Source organism: Zootoca vivipara, chromosome 8 (genome assembly GCF_965207765.1).
Source record: "Zootoca vivipara chromosome 8, rZooViv2.hap1.1, whole genome shotgun sequence".
NCBI lineage: Eukaryota > Metazoa > Chordata > Lepidosauria > Squamata > Lacertidae > Zootoca > Zootoca vivipara.
Genome location: NC_142591.1, coordinates 80212092 through 80235942, shown reverse-complemented (window position 1 = coordinate 80235942; position 23851 = coordinate 80212092). Strand labels below are relative to the sequence as shown.

The 23851-nt window shown below is 43.2% G+C and overlaps 1 protein-coding gene across 1 annotated transcript; it reads left to right on the top strand.

Annotated features, from left to right (window-relative positions):
* Positions 1–19521: 19521 nt before the first annotated feature.
* Positions 19522–23199, top strand: LOC148684913 (uncharacterized). Its single transcript, XM_088675997.1, has 2 exons — positions 19522–19639; positions 19762–23199. Exon 2 carries the CDS (start codon positions 19895–19897, stop codon positions 20933–20935), a length of 1041 nt encoding a protein of 346 aa, XP_088532123.1. The 5' UTR covers positions 19522–19639; positions 19762–19894; the 3' UTR covers positions 20936–23199.
* Positions 23200–23851: the final 652 nt, after the last annotated feature.

The following is a 23851-nucleotide window of genomic DNA, read 5'->3' as shown; positions in this document are numbered from 1 at the left end:
TAAGGAGTGTTTGTAGACTGATGATCAAGCAGCATAGACTGAGGGTATGAGTCTTATGCCTACTGACTGCTTTCATGTCATACATAATTTATTTATTTTGATCCCATTATACTTTAGAAAAATATTCATCTTTATTATTTAGTAGGCCTATATTATTATTATTTACTAGTACAGTTTCCTATTACCACCACTTGCTACTATAATACTATAGCATATGTTGTTGTTGTTGTTTAGTCATTTAGTCGTGTCCGACTCTTCGTGACCCCATGGACCAGAGCACGCCAGGCACTCCTGTCTTGCACTGCCTCCCGCAGTTTGGTCAAACTCATGTTTGTAGCTTCGAGCATTACATTGCATCCTGTATAGCATATATTCTATAGCATATATTCTATAGCATATATTCAACACAAAAAACAGTGACAATTTGCTGTTGAGAAAGGACAGCTGGACATATAAAGGGCCACATTACCTTCATTAGCTTAAAAATGCATTAGGTCCAGTCGTGACCGACTCTTGGGTTGCGGCGCTCATCTCGCGTTATTGGCCGAGGGAGCCGCCGTACAGTTTCCAGGTCATGTGGACAGCATGATTAAGTTGCTTCTGGGAAACCAGAGCAGCACATCGAAACGCTGTTTACCTTCCTGCTGGAGTAGTACCTATTTATCTACTTGCAGTTTGACGTGCTTTTGAACTGCTAGGTTGGCAGGAGCTGGGACCGAGCAACAGGAGCTCACTCCGTTGCGGGGGTTCGAACCGCCTCATCAAACCTAAATCCGGCCCTGCCTACCACCGACATCTTCTGTTGCTTCCCTGTGTCTATAATAGATTGTAAGTGCCTTGGGGTAGGGACTAGCCTCAATGTCAATCTTCTGCCTCCATTGTCAGAGCAGGGTGCTATGAATACCACTTTCTGTGAATCATGTGTGTGAAGAGAGTCAGTTGCACTCATGTTCTGTTTGCCCTCCCAGCAACTATTTTACTTTTAGAAGACAACTGAAGGCAGCCCTGTTTAGGGAAGTTTTTAATGTTTGATGCTGTACTGTTTTTAATATTCAGTTGGAAGCTGCCCAGAGTGGCTGGGGAAACCCCAAGCATCATGTATGTAGACTTTTATATATACATAACAACAGCTGCTAAGGACCATTGCAATGACAGGCTGATCAGCAAGTCTCAGAATGAGATGAACTTTGGCCAGGATGCAATGTAATGCATGAAGTAGACTTTGTTGTTGTTGTTGTTGTTGTTGTTGTTGTTGTTTTAAAAAAGAATGCATATTTTTTTGTGGCAATATATCCTGAACATGCAGGCAGAAACATTCACAGAAAGAACAGCGAATGTTTTGTGCAAGAGGTGGGCAGGGAGCTCTGTGCTTGTCCGTCAACAACTGGTATTCAGCTGGCCTGAAATTATGGACTGAACATAAAGCAGACTTGTTGAATGCATGCTATTTTTTGGTTTGGCCAGAAAAATATTTGAATAAGGATTTGGAACTGAAGGAAGCACAGTAGTTAGTTATCCTGGTTTCTTGGTATTATAAGGGCCATGCTATCAGATGCATGAAACATCCTTTCTAATAGTATGCTTTTTCAGGAAAAGCAGGCGTGGGTCCTCGATCCATAATCGAAACGTTCTGTGTGAGGGAAGAAAGCTTTCACCCTTTCCTCCTCGTACTGATTTGAAGGTGAAAATCATCTCCACTCTCAACGACTGATGTACATTTATGGTGAATAGCACCTTCACAGCACACAGCTTTCAGTGTACCTGTTTGTGAGTCTTTTGTGGATACCACAGGACTCGTCATTGTTTTTTTTTTGTATGAGGCTAGCACAGTCACATACCGGACTTTATTTTTTAATATCCCATTCTTCAGCATGTTCCTAGGATGAGTTACAAAAAAGGTATAAAACAAATGGGAGGGAAAGAAGGGGGAAAATGCAAGAACATTAGCTTCCACAATATAAAATATAAAAGAGAATCAAAGCCATTGATTCAGCCATATCCCACCTTTCTTCCCCATTGTTATCCTCTGTACTTCCCTCTGATGTAGGTTAGGGTAAGAGATAGTAATGAGCCTTAAGGTCACCCAGTGAGCTTTGTGGGGATTTGAATCCTGGTCTCCCAAGTCCTAGACCAGCACTCTAACCATTATGCCACACTGGCTCTCCTTAGTTGCTTTGCCGTCTGGGTGAATGCTAAAATCTGATTTAATTGTACTTCATTGAATGAAAGCAGTTGTGTTCCAGAGTTATTTCCCCCCTCTCTGTTTCCATCTCTAAAGTTATAAATCGAAGGAACAGACTTTTACTAACTGTTTCGAGTCAGTGTTGGGATCCACTCTCTGGATATTACAGTTATTATTTCTTTCCCCTACTGTTCTGCAGGATTGGAAGTGCTTTTCGACAGCAGAGGTGGGAAGCATAAAGTGCTTGTGTTGTGTGCAGCTGGGAATAAAATAGCTTTAAACGATTATTTACTCAGCAGGACGGACAAGTTTTAAATCTTACCACTGCCACTGGTGTGCTTCAGGCAAAAGGAAAAGTTAACATTGCTTTAAATATTGTCACAACATACATTGTTGCCAAGTGATTCCCCCCCCCCCACACACACACACATGCAAAACAGTAACTGCACATGGAATATGAAGATTAGTTGGAAGATCGTTTGTCAACTGTGGCTTAGCTCCTGTGATATAGATCTCCTAAAGTACTTTTAAAAATGCCCCCCTTCCATGGCCCTAGTCCTGCATTTAAGTGAATAAGTCTTGTCATAATGTGGTAGGGGAGTGAGATTGTGTACATTCCCTCACATCTAATGTCTCTTTCCCTGTCCATTCTACCCCTGACATTCCTGTATTGAGCAGGAACTCATGAAGGGGGATCCTAATTATAAAGAGGTTTAGGTTCCTCTGAAAGTGATTATAACCCCCTGCCCCTCAGATCCAAAATGCAATGGAACTGTGATGTTGGGAGGGCAACCAAAATGGTCAAAGGCCTGGAAATGATGCCTTATGAGAAACGGCTTAAGGAGCTGGGTATGTTTAGCCTGGAGAAGAGAAGGTTAAGGGGTGATATGATAGCCATGTTCAAATATATAAAAGGATGTCATATAGAGGAGGGAGAAAGGTTGTTTTCTGCTGCTCCAGAGAAACGGACACGAAGCAATGGATTCAAGCTACAAGAAAGAAGATTCCACCTAAACATTAGGAAGAACTTCCTAGCAGTAAGAGCTGTTTGGCAGTGGAATTCGCTGCCAAGGAGTGTGGTGGAGTCTCCTTCTTTGGAGGTCCTTAAGCGGAGGCTTGACGGCCATCTGTCAGGAATGCTTTGATGGTGTTTCCTGCTTGGCAGGGGGTTGGACTGGATGGCCCTTGTGGTCTCTTCCAACTCTATGATTCTATGATTCTATATAATGCACTGTTTTCTGGTTTCATACTTGCAAGGAGGAATCACCCAAGGGTCTGTCTTCCCCTACTTTCAGTCCAATGGACACCCCCTGATACAGCAGAAACAGCTCCTCAGAACAGGTGGAGGTCCAGATTAGCCAACCTTCAATAGGTCTCTGTACTTTGCTGAGAGAAAAAAAAAACCTTGTTGGCTGAGTTGCTGCCAGTGTCTGACACAGTGATCTGTCCAGGGTGCTGATGTTTTCCCTATTCTGATCCCACACAGCCCATTTTGACTCAGCTGTATGGCTCTTTGGCATAGCTGCCAAGTTTTCCCTTTTCTCGCGAGGAAGCCTATTCAGCATAATGGAATTTCCCTTTAAAAAATGGATAACTTGGCAGCTATGCTCTTTGGACATGACCCAGAGGATATAGCATTCCTGCTGCTTCATACCAGCCTCCTCTGGGAGTCATGAGCTGAGCTGAAGAGAGAAAAAAACCCACAATTAGCACAAACCCAAATGGCTTAGGCTTTGTCTGTTGTGGAAGTGATGCTGAACCAAACAATGGGAAAGCCTTTTGTTTTGTTGGTTATTCTGCTGCTTCATAAATGGATGAATCAAGACTAAGGATGGATACAGATGAATAGGTAAAATGGTTACTCCGCTCTGTGAATATATTCTGGCATGCAGATTTTGACATAAACGGCTTAGGACCAGGCTGTGTGTGCTGCCAGGTTGCTGTCTATTGTGGGATTTGTGTTCCTCAAAAAAGTTGCTTTCTTGCAGAGTCCACACATGACATCAGCAGCATCAAAATGCTAGCTGTATTTCCCTTCATTTAATCTGGATTTACACTTTTGGGGGGGCTGGGGATCAGATGGATTTTAAAGGGGGGAGATGTTGCCAATGACCCATTTGTAATGTCTCAACAACCTGTTTAAAAATTAAGTCCTTGTGTAAAACCACCCCAGATTACCTGAAGAATCACCTCTTCCTACCTGTGCCTACCCAGAGACAGAGATCATCCTCTGAAGTCCTTCTCTGACTTACTCCCCATTATGTGAGATTCTGGGGTGGGGAGATACAGGCTTGGAAATGGTCTCCCCAAGGAAGCATGTCCAACCCTCCGCCCCCCCCCCAAAAAAACCTTACATCTTATCAATTTGATTTTTGTAGTCCTTTTTGCAGCCATTGGTTTGTCTATCTGCTGGTACTGTTGGAATAAAGGAGGAAGGGACTCTTCTCATTTGCTGAGACAACTGGGAGAGTGCACCCTTAAATTTTAAAAAAGATGAAGTCTGTAAGAACACCTACCTTTTGGGCTTTCCCTGGATGTAGAGCCGGACGCAGATCCCTATCTATGAAAGCCTCAATCTGGTCATGTGGGTTCATGTTTGAACAGCTCCATGTCATTTTGCCAACGAGTGTGCCAAATTGGGAAGGTAAAAAAGGGTGACTCATTTTGCGACGGGAATACAGCTCCCTCAAGGCACCCACCTCCATTTCAGCTCAGCATTAACGCTGACATTTCACAAAGCTTTGACTTTGTTTTGTCGTCGGAACTTTGTCACGGAAACCTTTCATAGCACAAGCGTCATTCTCAGTGTTGACCTCTGCTTGGCTAAAGGTCAGTCACATTCTAGGTTTCTGTGTAGGTCTAACATTCGGGGATCTGTATTGGAGATGACAGGAAAACATTTCACGAGAGCCTGCATTACAGAGCGGCTGGCAAGCATACCTTACCCTTGTGCTTCTTTTAAATGAATCTAGTAATTAGCTTAAAGACCAATTTGTTTCTGTGTGTTTACTTTGCATTATCCATGCTCTATGCAGTTACAGTTTCCAGGCTATATGAGTCAATGTGCTACATAATTCAATAAAGCTAAATGTAGTCTTTGTCCAGAACTGTTTCAATCATTGTTGTATGCCCCATGGTTGCTGTCAGGCTCCAGTGGTAGCTGAAGCTGCTAATCCAGATGGCTCAGACTCGTGCTGTGTCAAAAAATTCTCCCAATTACCTCGCCCCCAACCATCCTTTCCATCAGTTAATGAGAAAACATATTACATTTGATAATTTTCAAAGAGTGAGAAAAATCTGATAAAGTTCTAAAGCAGTGTTTCCCAACCTTGTGCCTCCAGCTGTTTTCGGACTACAATTCCCATCATTCCTCCTGACCACTGGTCTTGCTAGCTAGATATGATGGGAATTGTAGTCTCAAAACATCTGGAGGCACAAGGTTGGGAAACACTGTTCTAAAGAGTGGGGTTCAGGGCCCTTGCTGTGCTTCCCTTACTTTTGAGGTGCCCATGGAGCATTCCTTTCATTCTACAAATCCAACATAGCTCAGTGGTAGAACATCTGCTTTGGATGCAGAAGGTTCCATGTTCAATTCCCCAGCATCTCCAGGTAAAGCTGGAAGAAAATCCTGGTGTAAAATCCTGGAAAACTCCTGCCAATTAATATTGACAATATTGGGCTCTATGAACCCATGGTCTGGTTCAGTGTGAGGGAGCTCCCAATATTCCTATCTCATCAGCAGTGTGCAGCATGCAAGCTTCCCTGCTTCCCACCCTTCCATTTAAACCAGTGATCCCCCCCCCTAGAAAAATAGGTGCCGGTCATCCGCATGAAGTTGTTACTGTAAGTGTGACACTAAAGGCGAGTCTGGTGGATGCCACTGACTTGGATGTTCTGTTGAGCATGTGCTGAAATGATAACCATGTGTCAGAGGGTTGTCGTGGCTACTCTAGAGTAACTCCGCTTGAGTCCAGTTTGTCTTTAAAGACGTTTATTGTGCTAATTATTCACAGTGCAGAGACACCTTAAAACATGACCTCTCATCCCGAATCAGAATCCGGCAATGGCGTACGTCTGTTCCTACGCCAGCAAAGTAGTCGGGGCACCCCAAAACGCCTCCCCCTTGACCTGCGTCGCGGCGCTCTCCTTAACTCTTGCGCCGGAAGGAGCGATGCCCTCTCAGTTTCCTCCCTGAGCAGTCGGTGACAGGGCTCTCCAACATCCCTGAGCTCCTGTCTGGATCTCTCCGCCCCCGAGCTCTCCCATTGTTCCTCACTCTGATTTCTCGCCCCCTCCGAGTCTCTTCCTCCTCCTCTAGCTGCTTCAGACCCACTGCTGCTCTCTGTGCTTGGCGAGGTGGACGTCAGGATGATGGGGGCTGGTGTAAGAGTCCCCCTTACACCATGTCTGTATAAAATCCCCCTTGTCTTTCTTTGCAGCTAAGCCTGTAACTTCCTTGGTCAGTTCCCCCCCCCCTGAAAATTTCATAGATGCAACCTTTTTGTTTTCATTGCCACATTTGCAAATCTTCTAAAAATTGGAGCTGCGACGACACGAAAAGCAAGCAATTCTTTGCATCTCAAATTAACATTTCCATTTTCAAAGATTGTTAAAAATGCCAAAGCTGGGGTACAAATAATGTTTTGCTTTGTGGTCAAAGCAAACACTCGTCAATGGCACTCATCCAAAATGGTTCCAGCTTAGAAAATGCCCACCACATATGTATGGTGGTTACACATCCCCCATCTTCAACCACCTTGCAACTGTAATGTAAGGTACAAATCTCACGCCCACCAAAATTCTAAAGCAATTTTAAAGTATCCTAAGAAGAGGACAAAATGGTTGGACAGTGTTCTCAAAGCTACAAACATGAGTTTGACCAAACTGTGGGAGGCAGTGCAAGACAGGAGTGCCTGGCGTGCTATGGTCCATGGGGTCACGAAGAGTCGGACACGACTAAACAACAACAACAACAAGAATGAGGGAGGGGAAAAATGAAGCTTCTTTCTCAGAGGAAGGAAACTTGAGAAATATGGAAGTCGTTAGCACAGCAAGAGATCAAACCACAGAATCAAATTAGCGATAGGGGTGAAATTAATAATTACCTCAATTGGGATATAAATTTGCTCAGTTCCTAATGCTTGGCTGCATTACAAACTGAGGGCCATTTCCCTCTGAAGCTTTCTTCTCCTTGTCTGGTTCAGAATGGTAAGCAAACAATAGAAGTTGGAACCAGTTTGGATGGGACTTTATCCTTTTTTAAGGATAAAAAACAAAAAACAAAGACAATAATAATACCATTTCCGGCTCTGTCACACTTATGGAAATGGAGAACAACAACAAGATGGAGGAGAAGGTTCTGGATTTGGAGGAAGAAAATATACAGTGGGACTTGATTCTGGAAAAAAAAAGGAAATGAAAGAGGAAATGCTCAACTCTAATGGAAAAACATTAATCTTGGAGGAGAAGACTGCTGAACCAACAGAACTGAATTTTGAACCAGTAGATTTAAACCGTGAAAAAACTGTGAGTTGGGTGGGACCGAGAGACTTCAGAGAAGTGTGACTAGCCCAAGGTCACCCAGCAGCTGCATGTGGAGGAGCAGGAAGTGAACCCGGTTCACCAGATTACGAGTCTACCGCTCTTAACCACTACACCACACTGGCTCTCACAGTGACCATCTATTGAGCTCCTTTGAGGAAAGGCAGGATACAAACATAATGAATAATGTGCAACGGTTATTTAATGTTCACTCTTTACGCGTGACGAAACTCCCATTGATTATGATAGACAAGGGGGTAGAGAACCTCAGACCCTCGGGGCGAATATGACCTTCCAGGACACTCCCCAGCCAACTCCTCTCACCAGTTCTGCTTTGGACTTTGCTTGCATGTCTTTGCCTGGCTGTAACATGCCCTCAAACTCTGATAAGGTTTATTGCATATCTGGCTGGAAGTCTACAGAAACTAGCCTACTGTTTTTTTAAAAAAAAACCTTAAAAAAAACCATTCATGTTTGTTGTTCTTTCTACTTCTGTCTCTGCCTTTACCCTCAACCGGAATTTGGCCTCTGGGAAATTTCCCAGAAGTGAATACAGTCCTCGGGGTAGACAAGGTTCTTCAGCCCTGCAGTAGACTATTAGACCTGACTGCTTGACAAACAGACCCTTACTCAGTTAGCATCTTCCTTAACTGGATCCATATTTCTTTACAAGTATTTCATTTACAAGTATTTGATTATCATAAAGAATTTTTAAAATCGTCCAATTTCTGAGTGTGTTTGGGGGACAAAAAAAAAAAGGTCAAAGTACCATTACTAGGCAGAAATACAATAACACACACTCTCCTCTTAAATAGTTTGCCACCAGTCCACTTGTCAGAGAGTGACCCAGCAGAAAATCACACCATTCAAATGGGACTTAGCTCTTCATTAGCCAAACCATGATCTTCACAGACTCAGCTGGGAGTTTGTCTGAGGCAGGCATAGGCAACCTTTGGCTCCCAGATGTTTTGGAACTACGACTCCCATGATCCCTAGCTAACAGGGCCAGTGGTCAGGGATCATGGGAGTTGTAGTTCCAAAACATCTGGGAGCCAAAGGTTGCCTATGCCTGGCTGAGGGCTGGGACAGGAGTCTTGTCAGAATCAATTTATAAACTTAAACAAAAGAGAAGCCAGTCCCTGGAGAGGGACCATGGCAATTGCACCCTGCTGCCCTTCATGCCTCTGAATGGGCCTTCCAGGACCTCCACAACCACTGCCCAGGCTTGTGTCCTGGAGAGGTCACTTCAATGCTTAAAGCAGGAAGAAAAATGCAGGAGGAAGCAACTACAAGTTACCAGTCTCTGCAGCCACAGCCGGTGCTGTGATTCTCCAGCGGTTTGGCTCCCCCCCAAGGCACACTCCATTTTTCTTGAGATGAGCAGATGCCGATAAAATAAACAGGGGAAAAAAGAAAATATACATAAATTACAGAATCCATCAAATCCAATAAATAGCAAACAAATAAACTTCTCAAAAGTAGAACAAATTAAACAGCAGCGAGAACAGCAATTGAAATGCCTGTTTTGTATTGTTCAAAATCTGCAAATAATCTCCTTGCATTGCCCCTTGAACAGATTTACCAGTTACTAGTACAGGAACCCCTAATTGCTAATGGTTGGGTTCTGGACTTGAAAAGTGACTAATGGATGCTATTCCACAGGGTCTAAGAAAATAGCTATTGCTTTTTGTAAAACAAAAAAAGCAGACTTGAAATAAATTTAATATCATTTTTTCCAACTGCATTTGTCTCTGTGCGGCCATTACAGCTTTATTCTGTTATTTCTAGTGCCACAATGGGATGCTCCTCCTTGAGAGCCATAAACAAAGCAAGACAGATGTCATGGTAGCACATGTGCCTACGAGGAAGGCAGTCTCCATGGCAACAATAACCATGCCAAAGCTCACTCGGAAGAGAACATCTTTGCCGACTGACATGCATGTCTGCTTAGCAATTCAGATCATACTCGTTGCCAAAGCTGGGCTGGAGGACTTGATTGGGATTTATTGCAATGGGCAGAAGCAGAGCAGATGTTGGGGCTTCTGCATTATGCAGGAAGCATCTCCTTTTGTCCATCTTGACAACCACTTCAGTAGCGTTAACAGAGCTAGAATCATCTCTGGATAAGGGCTCCACAGATGAAGGTAGTTCATATTTCAAATGCTGCTTGAGATGTGCCATGCTATTTAATATCCAAAGACCTAACTTTAGTGTGTGTGTGTGTGTGTGTGTGTGTGTGTGTGTGTGTGTGTGAAGCAAAGGGTGCACATTTGGTTTCTAACTGAAATGTTTTCGAACCTGCAAACAGACAGGGTATTTTAAAAAATAGTAGTCTAAGAGTGCAATCCTACAGTTCCTGGGAGAGTATTTCAGGGGCTATGGGATTCTTCCATCAGAAACCCCCCTCCACTCACCTTGCAAAACACAGTCGCCATTGTCCCTCCAGCACTGATGGCATTATGGTAGAGAGGGCAAAAGCTGGTTGTTCCCACATGTTGGGGCAAAATTCATAGGCAAATAGAAGATAAGTGGTGCTACCTGAAAGCATTAGCTTAGTTTGTGTATAAGGCATTCTGCTTCACTGTTTCATGAAGGGCACCACAATTTGTGACCTCTTACTGTCCTTCTGTGCTCCCCTCTGGAGATTTTACTGGGCATTGTAACAGCACATTTTCGTTATCTGCCCTACCTCCAGTCTCCCCAGTGTCCAGCCCAATCCAAAATGGAAACATAATTTGCCACACCTCTTCCCTGCTGCCCCTAGAGTTAATGCGACATATTGGATTACACAAAAGGGGCCCCTGGGGATATTACAGCATGGGATCTTTCCCATGGATCCCCAGGCTCTTTCAACACAGTGGTGAGCTACTATAACAGTTCTGAAAGTTGATAAAATGCAGATTCATGTAGGCCTGCTTGGAGAATTTGCAGTCATTAAGAATATCTATTTCATCATTCAGGTGTGGTGAACAGGGCTCAAGATTGCTCTTGCTAGGCAAAGCAGCCTTTTCTATTATATAGTGACTTCAACACATGAAAGCAAGCTGTTGTCTACACCACAAATTTAAATTAGTTTAGGAATCTGTGTCATGATTCTGATTCCTAGATGATGATGATGATGATTTAAATGTACTTTAATAGAGGGAGTAGGGGGTTCTTGAAAAAGAAGTTATAGTACATTCTGAACATCATAGTTTAAATATTTGCTTCTGGAGGGGCAGAAACTAAGGTGGTTGCAACAGCATCAACTGTGACAAGTATGCAGTGTAGATGTCAGCTGAGTCTGAATATTCTGGGTCACCTTCCCTTTTATTTCATTGTGAAACCTGAAGACTACAAAGTCACAAGCTATGAGTAAGGAAGCCTGCCTCTTTTTAATTGAATTCTTGAAAGCCACAGAAGTATGCTTAAGAAATGGTTTGCTATAACTCATCAGGGTTGTATATGAGGTATTTTTAATGTCTTGCTGAATATTAATAAAAGTGAGTCATATGCATTTTCTGCCGCCAAAGCCACAATAGTCTATCATTATGTGTCATTAAAGACCTCTAAGGTACAGGAGCAATTTTCAGTAAGAGAAATCTATTGACAAGAAGCCCAAATAAGTTTTTACTCCTGAATTCCCCACCCCTAACCTGGCCATTCTCCTCCATTGATGTTTTGGGGGGGATTGCTTTTGAAAAATATGAAAGGGGATAGAAGGGCCCCATGGGAGCCATGGGCCCCATTCTCTCACAGGTAGTTTTCTGGGGGCCACACATCAATGGTGGGTGTAAAAAAACATTAGTGTGGCTGGACACACACTACTCTTCTTCCTCTACCCAGGCAAAAAAGAGGTACAGTGGTACCTCTACTTACGAATGTTTCTACTTACGAATGGAGCTCTGTCCGCCATCTTGGATGCATTTTAGATAGGATTTTTTCTACTTACGAATTTGTAGATAGGGATGCTTCTACTTACGAATTTTTTCTCCCAACGCATTCCTATGGTATTCGACTTACAATATTTTAATTTACGAATGTGCGTTCGGAATGCATTAAATTCGTAAGTAGAGGTACCACTGTATTATCATATATCAAGGATGTATTCCAGCCATATAAAATCACTACAGACACTCCCCCTAAGTATAAACCAAGCAGCAATAATAAATTATACAACTAAGAATTTGCTGCCCTCTCCCAACATCCGAAACCAGTCACCTGAGGCAGCCACTTCATTCATCCTGTTGGTGGAGCCAGCCCTGATGCTTCATTTCTCAGGACTAGTGGCTGGTCCAGTGGAGATCCATTGATCCAAGCTGTGAGGAGGACCATAGTTCAGTGGTAAAGCCCACAATTTACATATAGAAAGTCCTAGGTTCAATGGCTGATATCGCACACCCCAAAAACAATATGCTTGGGCGTGGGGAACCTCAGACCCTCCAGACGTCTCCACCTGGCCCAGGACACACCCCTCACTGGCCCATGCGAAGAACACAGCTGGACTGGGCCAACCACCATCCTGTTCTCACAGTGGTCAACCAGATGCCAATGGGATGTCTAAAAGCAGGACTTGGGGCCAAACTGCGGTTTCCAGCAGCTGCTATCCAGAGGCACACTGAGAAAGAACATAGCCATTGTGGCTAGCATACCCTCCAACATTTTGCTGATGAAAATAGGGATGTGTTTGTTTGTTTGATAGATGATAGATAGATATAGATAGATAGATAGATAGATAGATAGATAGATAGATAGATAGATAGATAGATAGATGATAGATAGATGATAGATAGATAGATAGATAGATGATAGATAGATAGATAGATAGATAGATAGATAGATAGATAGATAGACCCCACCCTTCCGACTGGGTTGCCCCACCCAGCTTCCAACATATATAACATAAGAAAATATTAAACATTTTTTTATATATATAAAAACTTCCCTATCCTTGCCTAAAGGTTGTATCCTTATTTATCTCCTTGGCCCGTGGCGTCACATAATTTTTCTCCAATATTTCTCCGATGGAAATAGAAAGTCTTACCATTTGTTGTTGTTGTTGTTTAGTCATGTCCGACTTTCCATGACCTCATGGACCAGAACACTCCAAGCACTCCTGTCTTCCACTGCCTCCTACAGTTTGGTCGGACTCATGTTGGTAGCTTCGAGAACAGTGTCAAACCATCTCGTCCTCTGTCATCCCCTTCTCCTTGTGCCCTCAATCTTTCCAAGCATTAGGGTCTTTTCCTGGGAGTCTTCTCTTCTCATGAAGTGGCCGAAGTACTGGAGCCTCAACTTCAGGATCTGCCCTTCCAGTGAGCACTCAGGGCTGATTTCCTTCAGAATGGATAGGTTTGATCTTCTTGCAGTCCATGGGACTCTCAAGAGTCTTCTCCAGCACCATAATTCAAAAGCATCAATTCTTCGGCTATCAGCCTTCTTTATGGTCCAGCTCTCACCTCCATACATCACTACTGGGAAAACCATAGCTTTAATTATATGGACCTTTGTCGGCAAGATGATGTCTCTGCTTTTTAAGATGCTGTCTAGGTTTATCATTGCTTTTCTCTCAAGAAGTAGGTGTCTTTTAATTTCGTGACTGCTGTCACCATCTGCAGTGATCATGGAGCCCAGGAAAGTAAAATCTCTCACTGCCTCCATTTCTTCCCCTTCTATTTGCCAGGAGGAGATCGGACCAGTAGCCATGATCTTAGTTTTTTTTTTTAAAAAAAAAATGTTGAGCTTCAGACCTTATTTTGCGCTCTCCTCTTTCACCCTCATTAAGAGGTTCTTTAATTCCTCCTCACTTTCTGCCATCAAAGTTGCATCATCTGCATATCTGAGGTTGTTGATATTTCTTCTGGCAGTCTTAATTCCGTCTTGGGATTCATCCAGTCTTTCGCATAATAAATTCTGCATATAAGTTAAATAAGCAAGGAGACAATATACAGCCTTGTCACACTCCTTTCCCAATTTTGAACCAATCTGTTGTTCCATATCCAGCTCTAACTGTAGCTTCTTGTCCCACATAGAGATTTCTCAGGAGACAGATGAGGTGATCAGGCACTCCCATTTCTTTAAGAACTTGCCATAGTTTACTGTGGTTGACACAGTCAAAGGCTTTTGCGTAGTCAATGAAACTGAAGTCGATACCCTCTGACATTTCTCTAATGAAAATAGGGAGGTCTTAAGGAGAAGAGGAACATTCTGGGTTCAAATCAGAAACTGGGACAGCTTCTGTAAATGCAGGACATTCTCTGGGAAATAGGGAAACTGAGAGGGTCTGGGCTAGTAGCCATTGACAGTCTCTATCGTCCATGAATTTGCCTAGCCCTCTTTTAAAGCCAGCCAGGTTATGGCTATACCTTTGTCTTGTTGGGTTGCATTTCATAGTTTAACTGAGTGAAGTAGAGGAGCATGCTTATTAAAAGCTTCTGGGAAATGATATATAATGAATTGAAGAAAATGTTTAAACTAACCTTTGCAAAGAAACCAGAAGCTTCCCTCCTAGGTGTAATGGGAACAGGAATTCCCAAAGAACAGAAGAAATTATTTATGTACACAACAACAGCAGCCTGGATCCTGGTAGCCCAAAGAGGGAAAGAAGAACAGTTGCCAACAATAGAAGGATCAGTATACAATAAGCAGCAAATAGACGGCACACAAAAAACTACCACACTATTTCACGTTCTCAATCTAGTGTTAATAATTCAATAACAACAACAGCAGCAGCAGCAGCAGCAGCAACAACAACAACATTTTTTTATTTCTACCCCGCCCTCCAGAACAATGTACAAAAACTATTACAGAAGCCACAAACAGACAACACATACAAATTTTGTCCAAAAGGAAATTTCAGTCTTTGGGAATTCCCTTAGCCAGGCTCCTGTATATATCAATGAAGTCTTATTCAGCATCTTGAAGTCTTATTCAACATCTTTATCAATGATTTGGATGATGGGCTTGAGGGCATCCTGAGCAAGTTTGCAGACGACACCAAATTGGGAGCGGTGGCTAATACCCCAGAGGACAGGATCACACTTCAAAATGACCTTAACAGATTAGACAACTGGGCCAAAGCAAACAAGATGAATTTTAACAAGGAGAAATGTAAGGTAATACACTTGGGCAAAATAAAAAATAAAAAATGAAAGGCACAAATACAGGATGGGTGACACCTGGCTTGAGAGCAGTACATGTGAAAAGGATCTAGGAGTCTTGGTAGACCACAAACTTGACATGAGTCAGCAGTGTGATGCGGCAGCTAAAAAAGCCAATGCAATTCTGGGCTGCATCAATAGGAGTATAGCATCTAGATCAAGGGAAGTAATAGTACCACTGTATTCTGCTCTGGTCCGACCTCATCTGGAGTACTGTGTCCAGTTCTGGGCACCACAGTTCAAGAAGGATACTGACAAGCTGGAACGTGTCCAGAAGAGGGCAACCAAAATGGTCAAAGGCCTGGAAACGATGCCTTATGAGGAATGGCTTAGGGAGCTGGGTATGTTTAGCCTGGAGAAGAGAAGGTTAAGGGGTGATATGATAGCCATGTTCAAATATATAAAAGGATGTCATATAGAGGAGGGAAAAAGGTTGTTTTCTGCTGTTCCAGAGAAGCGGACACAGAGCAATGGATTCAAACTACAAGAAAGAAGATTCCACCTAAACATTAGGAAGTACTTCCTGACAGTAAGAGCTGTTTGGCAGTGGAATTTGCTGCCAAGGAGTGTGGTGGAGTCTCCTTCTTTGGAGGTCCTTAAGCGGAGGCTTGACGGCCATCTGTCAGGAATGCTTTGATGGTGTTTCCTGCTTGGCAGGGGGTTGGACTGGATGGCCCTTGTGGTCTCTTCCAACTCTATGATTCTATGAAAGTTGAGCAAACGAAGTGTCAACGGTATTGCGCACAAGAGTTAGTAAAGTTGATCAAACGAAGTGTAAACAGTATTGCGCACAAGAGTTAAACAGGGTGCTGGCGTTTGTCACCTGTTTCGCCCATTAAGAGTTTCGGGCTTCTTCAGTAAATTCTCTCTCAAGGTTTTGATATATTTGTACACATTCAAGTTCATATGTTACATCTCATATTGGCTTAAGCTACAATGTTTAATTGATTTCTTCAGGAAATTCTCCCTCAAAATTTTGGTATATTTACATACATTTGACTTCATATGTTAAGTTCTTTCTTGGCTTAAGCATTTAATAACTAAGCTGGTTTATGGACTCTGCAGAAATGGCAAAACTGACGGCAAAACTCAGAGACTCTGACAATGAGAAGTTTAAAAAAGAATGGGAGAAATTGATTGTGTATGTGCAGAAATACTGTAAACAAGTTGGTACATTGGCAGGTTTGGATTAAGCACTTGTAAGTAGTAAAGAATTAGAGAATGTAAAGGTGTAACAAGTTGATAAAAATGATAGCAGAATGTAGATAATTATATGTAAGATGTAAAGGACGTGTAGAAGAAGGTGAAAGGAAGTCTTGAGCTTTAAAGAACCTCAGAGGAAGGTTTATAAAATAGTAGGGTTTTTTTTTTTAGTAGAAGTATAAATGTTAGATGGTGGTTTGATGCCTGTATCCTTATTTTATTGATTATTATTTTTTGGGGAAAATAATAATAAAAATATTTTCAAAAAAGGGGAGGATCATGGTACAACACTGTGCCACATTGCTCTCTCTCTCTCTCTCTCTCTCTCTCTCTCTCTCTCTCTCTCTCTCTCTCTCTCTCTCTCTCCCCCAGCCATTTCTCTCTGCAATATTCACTCCGTTCTCCTACTGTCCATTCCCAGGTATTTATTGAGCGGAATCATTATCTCCCTTCATCCTCCTTTTATCTTGGCTAAACAGGCCTAGCATTTTCAGCCTTCACGTTGGTAATCTTGCCTTCATCATCTTGCCTTATCTCTTCTCTGAGAGCAGCCAATTAAAGATAGGGGAGTTTTGGAGGGATAGTTGGTGGTGTTTTATTGCACCTTCTCTCACTTTTTTCCTCCGCCTTTTCAGTGAGTTCCACAGAAACAAGGCCTTTGTTTCCTGGAAATTGGGGGTGGGTGGGTTACTAACTTGATATTTCAGTCTGTAGAATCGTCAGTAGATTTAAAATTAGCATTCAGTGGACTTTTGGGTTTGTTTGTTTTTTTAAAAAAAAAAAGTTAAATTAAATTAATGGTTTAAAACCAACACTTACACACACAACAAAAGCTTGAAAAAAGAAAAAAGAAAAAGAAACAAAAGAAGCACAAGACATCTCTTACAAACAAACAAAAATAGAACAACACATCACAATTTCACAAAAATGTTCCATCAACTTCTGACTTCCTTGATATGGGTTCTTTGTTTTCTTAATTGCTTTCAGTGGACATTTGGTTCTGCACTGAAATGGAAAGTTGTGCCAACAAAATAGGAATACCTTGAATTATGGTAGCAGTTTCTGCAAATCAAATCAAGTGTTTGTTTCATGAAATTTATATACCACTTAATGGCAAAAGAGAAAAGAAACCTCAAAGTTGTATTCCAAAAAGATAAAACAATAAAATTACTACTAAGAAAAATTAACAACAGTGATTTAATACATTTGAAAAGTTACATTAACAGCAGACTAAAAACAGGTTAAAACACGCATTAACTTTCTAAACATCTGGGTAGGCACATCTAAACAACTTTTATTTATTTTTTTAGAAAGTGGCAAAAAGGGTACCGTGAAAGTGCTTGCTTGGCATCAATAGACAGGGAGTTCCAAAGTGCAGGTGCTTCCACGCTAAAAGATCTGAGTTCTTACAAATGCAGAACTGTATTATGTTTAGGCCTCTTCATCAGAAATGACAAATTAGTACAGCTTAATACATGCATATTAGTAGTTTCTCCTGATTAAGATATGTCTTACTCAGAATATCAAAGAATCCGGAGTACTCTCAAGTCAATGTGTATAGAAGAGGGGGGGACCTGTGGCTCTCTGGAGGTTGTTGTACTACAACCCCCATCACCCTCAGCTAGTATGGCCTCTGGTCAGGGTTTATGGGAGTTGTAGTCCAACAACAACTGAGGGGGTAATTTTCTGCCACTCCTGAGGTAGAGGGGAGCAGCCTTAGTCTGCAGTCAACCTCTCAAACTGAAAACTGTTTTTCTATTATTTTGTCCTTTTTCCAATGAGCTCGAGGTGGTGTACATAGCAACCCCCTCCCCAATTTATCCACACAACAGCCCCATACCCATCAACTGCCCTGGGAAAAAATGGGACATCCCATTTTCCCCTGCGAGAGGACAGCGGCCAAAATGGCTGCCGTGGCCTCACGTGATTTCCAGCTGCACTTTTTCCAGGCATGGTGCCCAAAAGCAAGTGATTTGAGGTGCTGCGCAAGATTGCTGTCCCCCCAAAAGCACTTTTTTGGGGGGGGCATGATCTCATGAGGGTCATGTGACTCACGTGGGAGGGAGGATCTGCAAGATGGTATCTTAGATTTGGGCCACGTCATGTTAGAAGGTTTGCAGGTTAGACTGGGAGGTAGGTTAGACTGAGAGGCAGTGACTGGCCCTGGTCATACTGTGAGCAGCTGGCTTGGAGAGACAGCACCATAGACTTGCACTTCCCAGATATCACCATCACCTTTCCGTATTTAGGTAAACATAAACAACGCTGGTATCGAGAGGCCAGCTCCATCCCATCCCACTTGTTGCTAGTGCTAATAAGTTCTTGTGCAACCCTATATACCAATGGGAATAAGATCCTTTAGAATCAGTGGGACTTTTCTGTGAGTAAATATGGATCAGATTGGACTGTGGGGCTCTTGGGGTTGACATATTCATACACTTGCAAGCTTCAATCAAACAACTCCCCAGACAGGCTAGTTATCTGGGGAGAAAGGGCCATTCAGAGCTCCTTGAAGGCAAGCGGGAAGGACAAATCAGCTCCTAGATGGCTGTGAAGTTATGAGGGTCATTACAGCTCACTGATGAAATTGTCAAATGGGAGCAAAGGGACCTTAATGGATTTGAGAACCAAGCCCACAGAGATTAGGCGAAGAGTCTGCTTTTTGAATTGACAGAAATTGCTCCCTTTTCCGCTGTGGTTACTGTCTGGTTGCGTGAGACAGTTGGGAAGAGAGATAGAGCTCATGCCTCAGTAAGCCACAACTGAAATCATGCACTCATGAAAGGTTATAAACTCATCCTCCTCCATCCCCAATGAAATCAAAACACCGCCACTCTGTTCAAACTTCTCCTCCCATTTTTCCTCTCAAGTGAACAGCTTAATCTCCGCTGGAGAAGAGCAACAGAGGGACAAGTTACCTGCACTAAGGTTGGCAAATGTTTCTTTTCATTCCAGCTACAGGTGTGGGGCACCAGCGCACATATTTCACCCAATTAGCATTTGACTTTATTTGTAAAACTGCAAATACTTGTTTGACTGTCGAGGAGAGCACCCAGGGTTCTTCCTGATCACCTATTTCTTGGGCATTCATCCTTATGTGTGGGTTGGGAAGCTGGACAACATTGGTTATTTAGTGAGCATTCTCCCTCACTTTGTTTGTGGGGAGGTTAGATGATGCTGAGTCAATCAAGACTCAGGAAGTTCAGGTGATTAGCTGTGGGCGGAGCTAGTCAGAGCTTGGAGTGCAGCGACTGAGGAAGGAGCAGAAGGTGAGCTGAGCTTGGGAGACACTCTGTAGGTTTTGTGGTTTTGTCTTTTGGGGCTGTGTGTGAGTAAGTTTGTGTGCTTATTTGTTTTCTTACTTGTTTGTGTGCTTGTGCTGGTTTTCTAGGGCTGCTGCCTCTTGGATTTGGGTGACTGTCCAGGCTTGTGTGGGTGTTTGTTTCTGGCTGTGACCTTGTTTGTTTCTGGCTGTGACCTTTCACCTAGAAGTGTGAGTCAGGAAGTTCAGGTGATTAGCTGTGGGCGGAGCTAGTCAGAGCTTGGAGTGCAGCAACTGAGGAAGGAGCAGAAGGTGAGCTGAGCTTGGGAGACACTCTGTAGGTTTTGTGGTTTTGTCTTTTGGGGCTGTGTGTGAGTAAGTTTGTGTGCTTATTTGTTTTCTTACTTGTTTGTGTGCTTGTGCTGGTTTTCTAGGGCTGCTGCCTCTTGGATCTGCCTCTTGGATCTGGGTGACCCATCTTTTTGACCTAGGGCAGCAAATCTCATACGTTTGTTAGGGGGGACCTAGGCCTCTTCCTCTTTCCCCCTTGACCTCAAGGTTTTCAAGATGGAGGTGGAGGGAACAACCATTGTCACCTGCAATTCCTGTGCAATGTTTGTTTTCTTGCCAAAGGATGTGGGTAGCTACACCTGCAACAATTGCAAGTTGGTTGCCCTACTGGAAAACAAGGTTGCCCTTCTGGAAGAGAAGGTGCAGCAGCTTCAGGGGCGTGTATCTACGCTCCAGAGAATTAAAGAGCTGGAGCTTTTCTTGGATGCAGCAGAGCACACTGTCTGCACCAAGGAGGAGACAGGGGATCTCCCTGAGGAGGAGGTCAGTTCCCCAACACAGCAGCCAGATGTATGGAGGAACGTGACTCATAGAAGTAGAAGGCCCAGGGATCGCTCTGAGTGCTTAGAATTACACAACCGTTTTGAAGTGCTCATGGAAGACGAGGAACAGACTCCACCTGAGGATCTCTCCCTCATCACAGTTGATGAGGAATATGAAGACGAGCAACCAAGTCAGTCCTCTGGAAATATGCAGGTAACCTTGGAAGGGACAGCACATAGAAGAATCCCAACCAAGCCTATGAAGAGGCGTGTAGTGGTGATTGGGGATTCCCTACTGAGGGGTACAGAAGCAGTGATCTGTGGGCCTGACAAGATGTCTCGAGAGGTGTGCTGTCTACCTGGGGCCAAGATCAAAGATGTAACAGAACGGCTGCAAGGAATCATAAAACCCACCGACAAATACCCCTTCCTTTTGGTGCATGTGGGAACCAATGACACTGCAAGCCATAGCTTACAGAAGATCAAAAATGATTATGAGGCTCTGGGCAGGAAGTTGAAGCAATTAGATGCACAAATTGTCATCTCTTCTGTCCTCCCAGTTGAACGACATGGCCCAGGGAGAGAGGGAAAAATAGGGGAAGTGAACAACTGGCTTCGCAAATGGTGCAAACAGGAACGGTTTGGATTCCTAGATCACGGTCTGCAGTTTCTTGAAGATGGACTTCTGGCAAGTGATGGACTGCACCTCACAAAAGTTGGGAGGAATGTTTTTGCCACAAAACTCAAAAACCTCATCAGGAGGGCTTTAAACTGACTTATGTGGGGGAGGGAGACAGTGGTCCTGAAGGTAGGAGTCTATCAAATGCTGAAGATGATCATCCAAATGTCAAGGACCAAATGGAGCAAGCAGCATGCAGACCTAGTGGTGGGACGAAAATATCCTTAAATAAGAGACATGGGGGAATGATCAACGGTCTTCAATGTCTGTATACTAATGCACAGAGCATGGGAAATAAACAAGATGAACTTGAGCTCTTGGTACAGCAAACTAAATATGACATAATAGGCATCACTGAAACCTGGTGGGATGAGTCTCATGACTGGAATGTAGTAATAGAGGGATACAATCTATTTAAGAGAAATAGACCAAACAGGAAAGGAGGAGGAGTAGCTTTATATGTTAGGGATATGTATACCTGTGAAGAGATCCAGGATTTAAAACTTCAAAGCCAAATTGAGAGTATCTGGGTCAAAATTAAGGGAGAGAAAAACAACAGTGATCTCATTGTGGGAGTTTACTATAGATCCCCAAGCCAAACTGAGGACACAGATGATGCCTTCCTGGAACAGATGGCCAAGCATTCCAAAGGAAGTGAGATAGTAGTAATGGGGGATTTCAACTATCCTGATATTTGTTGGATGTCAAACTCAGCCAAGAGCATAAGGTCGAACAGATTCCTCACTGGCCTTGCAGACAACTTCATTGTCCAGAAAGTGGGAGAAGCAACAAGAGGATCAGCCATTTTAGATCTGGTCCTAACCAATAGTGATGACTTGGTTAGTGGGGTAGAAGTGGCAGGATCATTAGGTGGGAGTGACCATGCTCTTCTGGAGTTTATTATCCAGCGGAAAGGAGCAACCAAGCATACTAAGGTCCAAATTCTAGACTTTAAGAAAGCCGACTTCAGAAAACTTAGGGAAACGCTGGGTGAAATCCCATGGACAGTAATACTAAAAGGGAAGGGAGTTCATGATGGTTGGGAGTTTGTTAAAAGGGAGATATTAAAAGCACAACTTCAGGCAATACCAATGAGACGGAAACATGGAAGGTGCCTAAAGAAGCCAGGCTGGCTATCTAAAGAACTTTTGACTGAGTTAAGATTTAAAAGGGATATGTACAAAAAATGGAAAAGGGGGGAAATCTCCAGAGAGGAATTCAAACATATAGCCAGCACGTGTAGAGACAAAGTCAGAAAAGCTAAAGCACAGAATGAACTCAGGCTCGCCAGAGAGGTTAAAAGCAACAAAAAGGGCTTTTATGGGTATGTCCGTAGCAAAAGGAAAAACAAGGAAACAGTGGGGTCACTCAGAGGAGAAGATGGTGAAATGCAAACAGGGGACAGAGAAAGGGCAGAACTCCTCAATGCCTTCTTTGCCTCTGTCTTCTCCAAGAAAGAAAACAACGCCCGACCTGAAGAATATGGAGCAGATGATTCAGCAGGGGAAACACAGCCCAGAATAAGTAAGGAGGTAGTACAAGAATACTTGGCTAGTTTAGATGTATTCAAGTCTCCAGGGCCAGATGAACTACATCCAAGAGTATTAAAAGAACTGGCAGAGGTGATTTCAGAACCACTGGCAATAATCTTTGAAAATTCCTGGAGAACAGGCGAAGTTCCAGCAGACTGGAGGAGGGCAAATGTTGTCCCTATTTTCAAAAAGGGGAAAAGAGAGGACCCAAACAATTACCGCCCAGTCAGCCTGACATCAATACCAGGAAAGATTCTAGAGCAGATCATTAAGCAAACAGTCTGTGAGCACCTAGAAAGAAACTCTGTGATCACTAAAAGTCAGCATGGGTTCCTGAAAAATAAGTCATGTCAGACTAATCTGATCTCATTTTTTGACAGAATTACAAGCCTGGTAGATGAAGGGAACGCTGTGGATGTAGCCTATCTTGATTTCAGCAAGGCCTTTGACAAGGTGCCCCATGATATTCTTGTAAAGAAGCTGGTAAAATGTGGGCTAGACAATGCTACCATTCAGTGGATTTGTAGCTGGATTACTGACCGAACCCAAAGGGTGCTCATCAATGGCTCCTCCTCATCCTGGAGAGTAGTGACTAGTGGGGTGCCACAGGGTTCTGTCTTGGGCCCAGTCTTGTTCAACATCTTTATCAATGACTTGGATGATGGGCTTGAGGGAATCCTGAGCAAGTTTGCAGATGACACCAAGTTGGGAGGGGTGGCTAACACCCCAGAGGACAGGATCACACTTCAGAATGACCTTAACAGATTAGACAACTGGGCCAAAGCAAACAAGATGAATTTTAACAAGGAGAAATGTAAAGTACTACATTTGGGCAAAAAAAATGAAAGGCACAAATACAGGATGGGAGACACCTGGCTTGAGAGCAGTACATGTGAAAAGGATCTAGGAGTTTTGGTTGACCACAAACTTGACATGAGTCAGCAGTGTGATGCAGCAGCTAAAAAAGCCAATGCAATTCTGGGCTGCATCAATAGGAGTATAGCATCTAGATCAAGGGAAGTAATAGTACCACTGTATTCTGCTCTGGTCAGACCTCACCTGGAGTATTGTGTCCAGTTCTGGGCACCACAGTTCAAGAAGGATACTGATAAGCTGGAACGTGTCCAGAAGAGGGCAACCAAAATGGTCAAAGGCCTGGAAACGATGCCTTATGAGGAACGGCTTAGGGAGCTGGGTATGTTTAGCCTGGAGAAGAGAAGGTTAAGGGGTGATATGATAACCATGTTCAAATATATAAAAGGATGTCATATAAAGGAGGGAGAAAGGTTGTTTTCTGCTGCTCCAGAGAAGCGGACACGGAGCAACGGATTCAAACTACAAGAAAGAAGATTCCACCTAAACATTAGGAAGAACTTCCTGACAGTAAGAGCTGTTCGGCAGTGGAATTTGCTGCCAAGGAGTGTGGTGGAGTCTCCTTCTTTGGAGGTCTTTAAGCAGAAGCTTGACAGCCATCTGTCAG

What these genes read in the sequence shown, in the direction of transcription:
- LOC148684913 (XM_088675997.1), top strand. Translation starts at nt 19,895, where the DNA reads ATGGAGGTGGAGGGAACAACCATTGTCACCTGCAATTCCTGTGCAATG.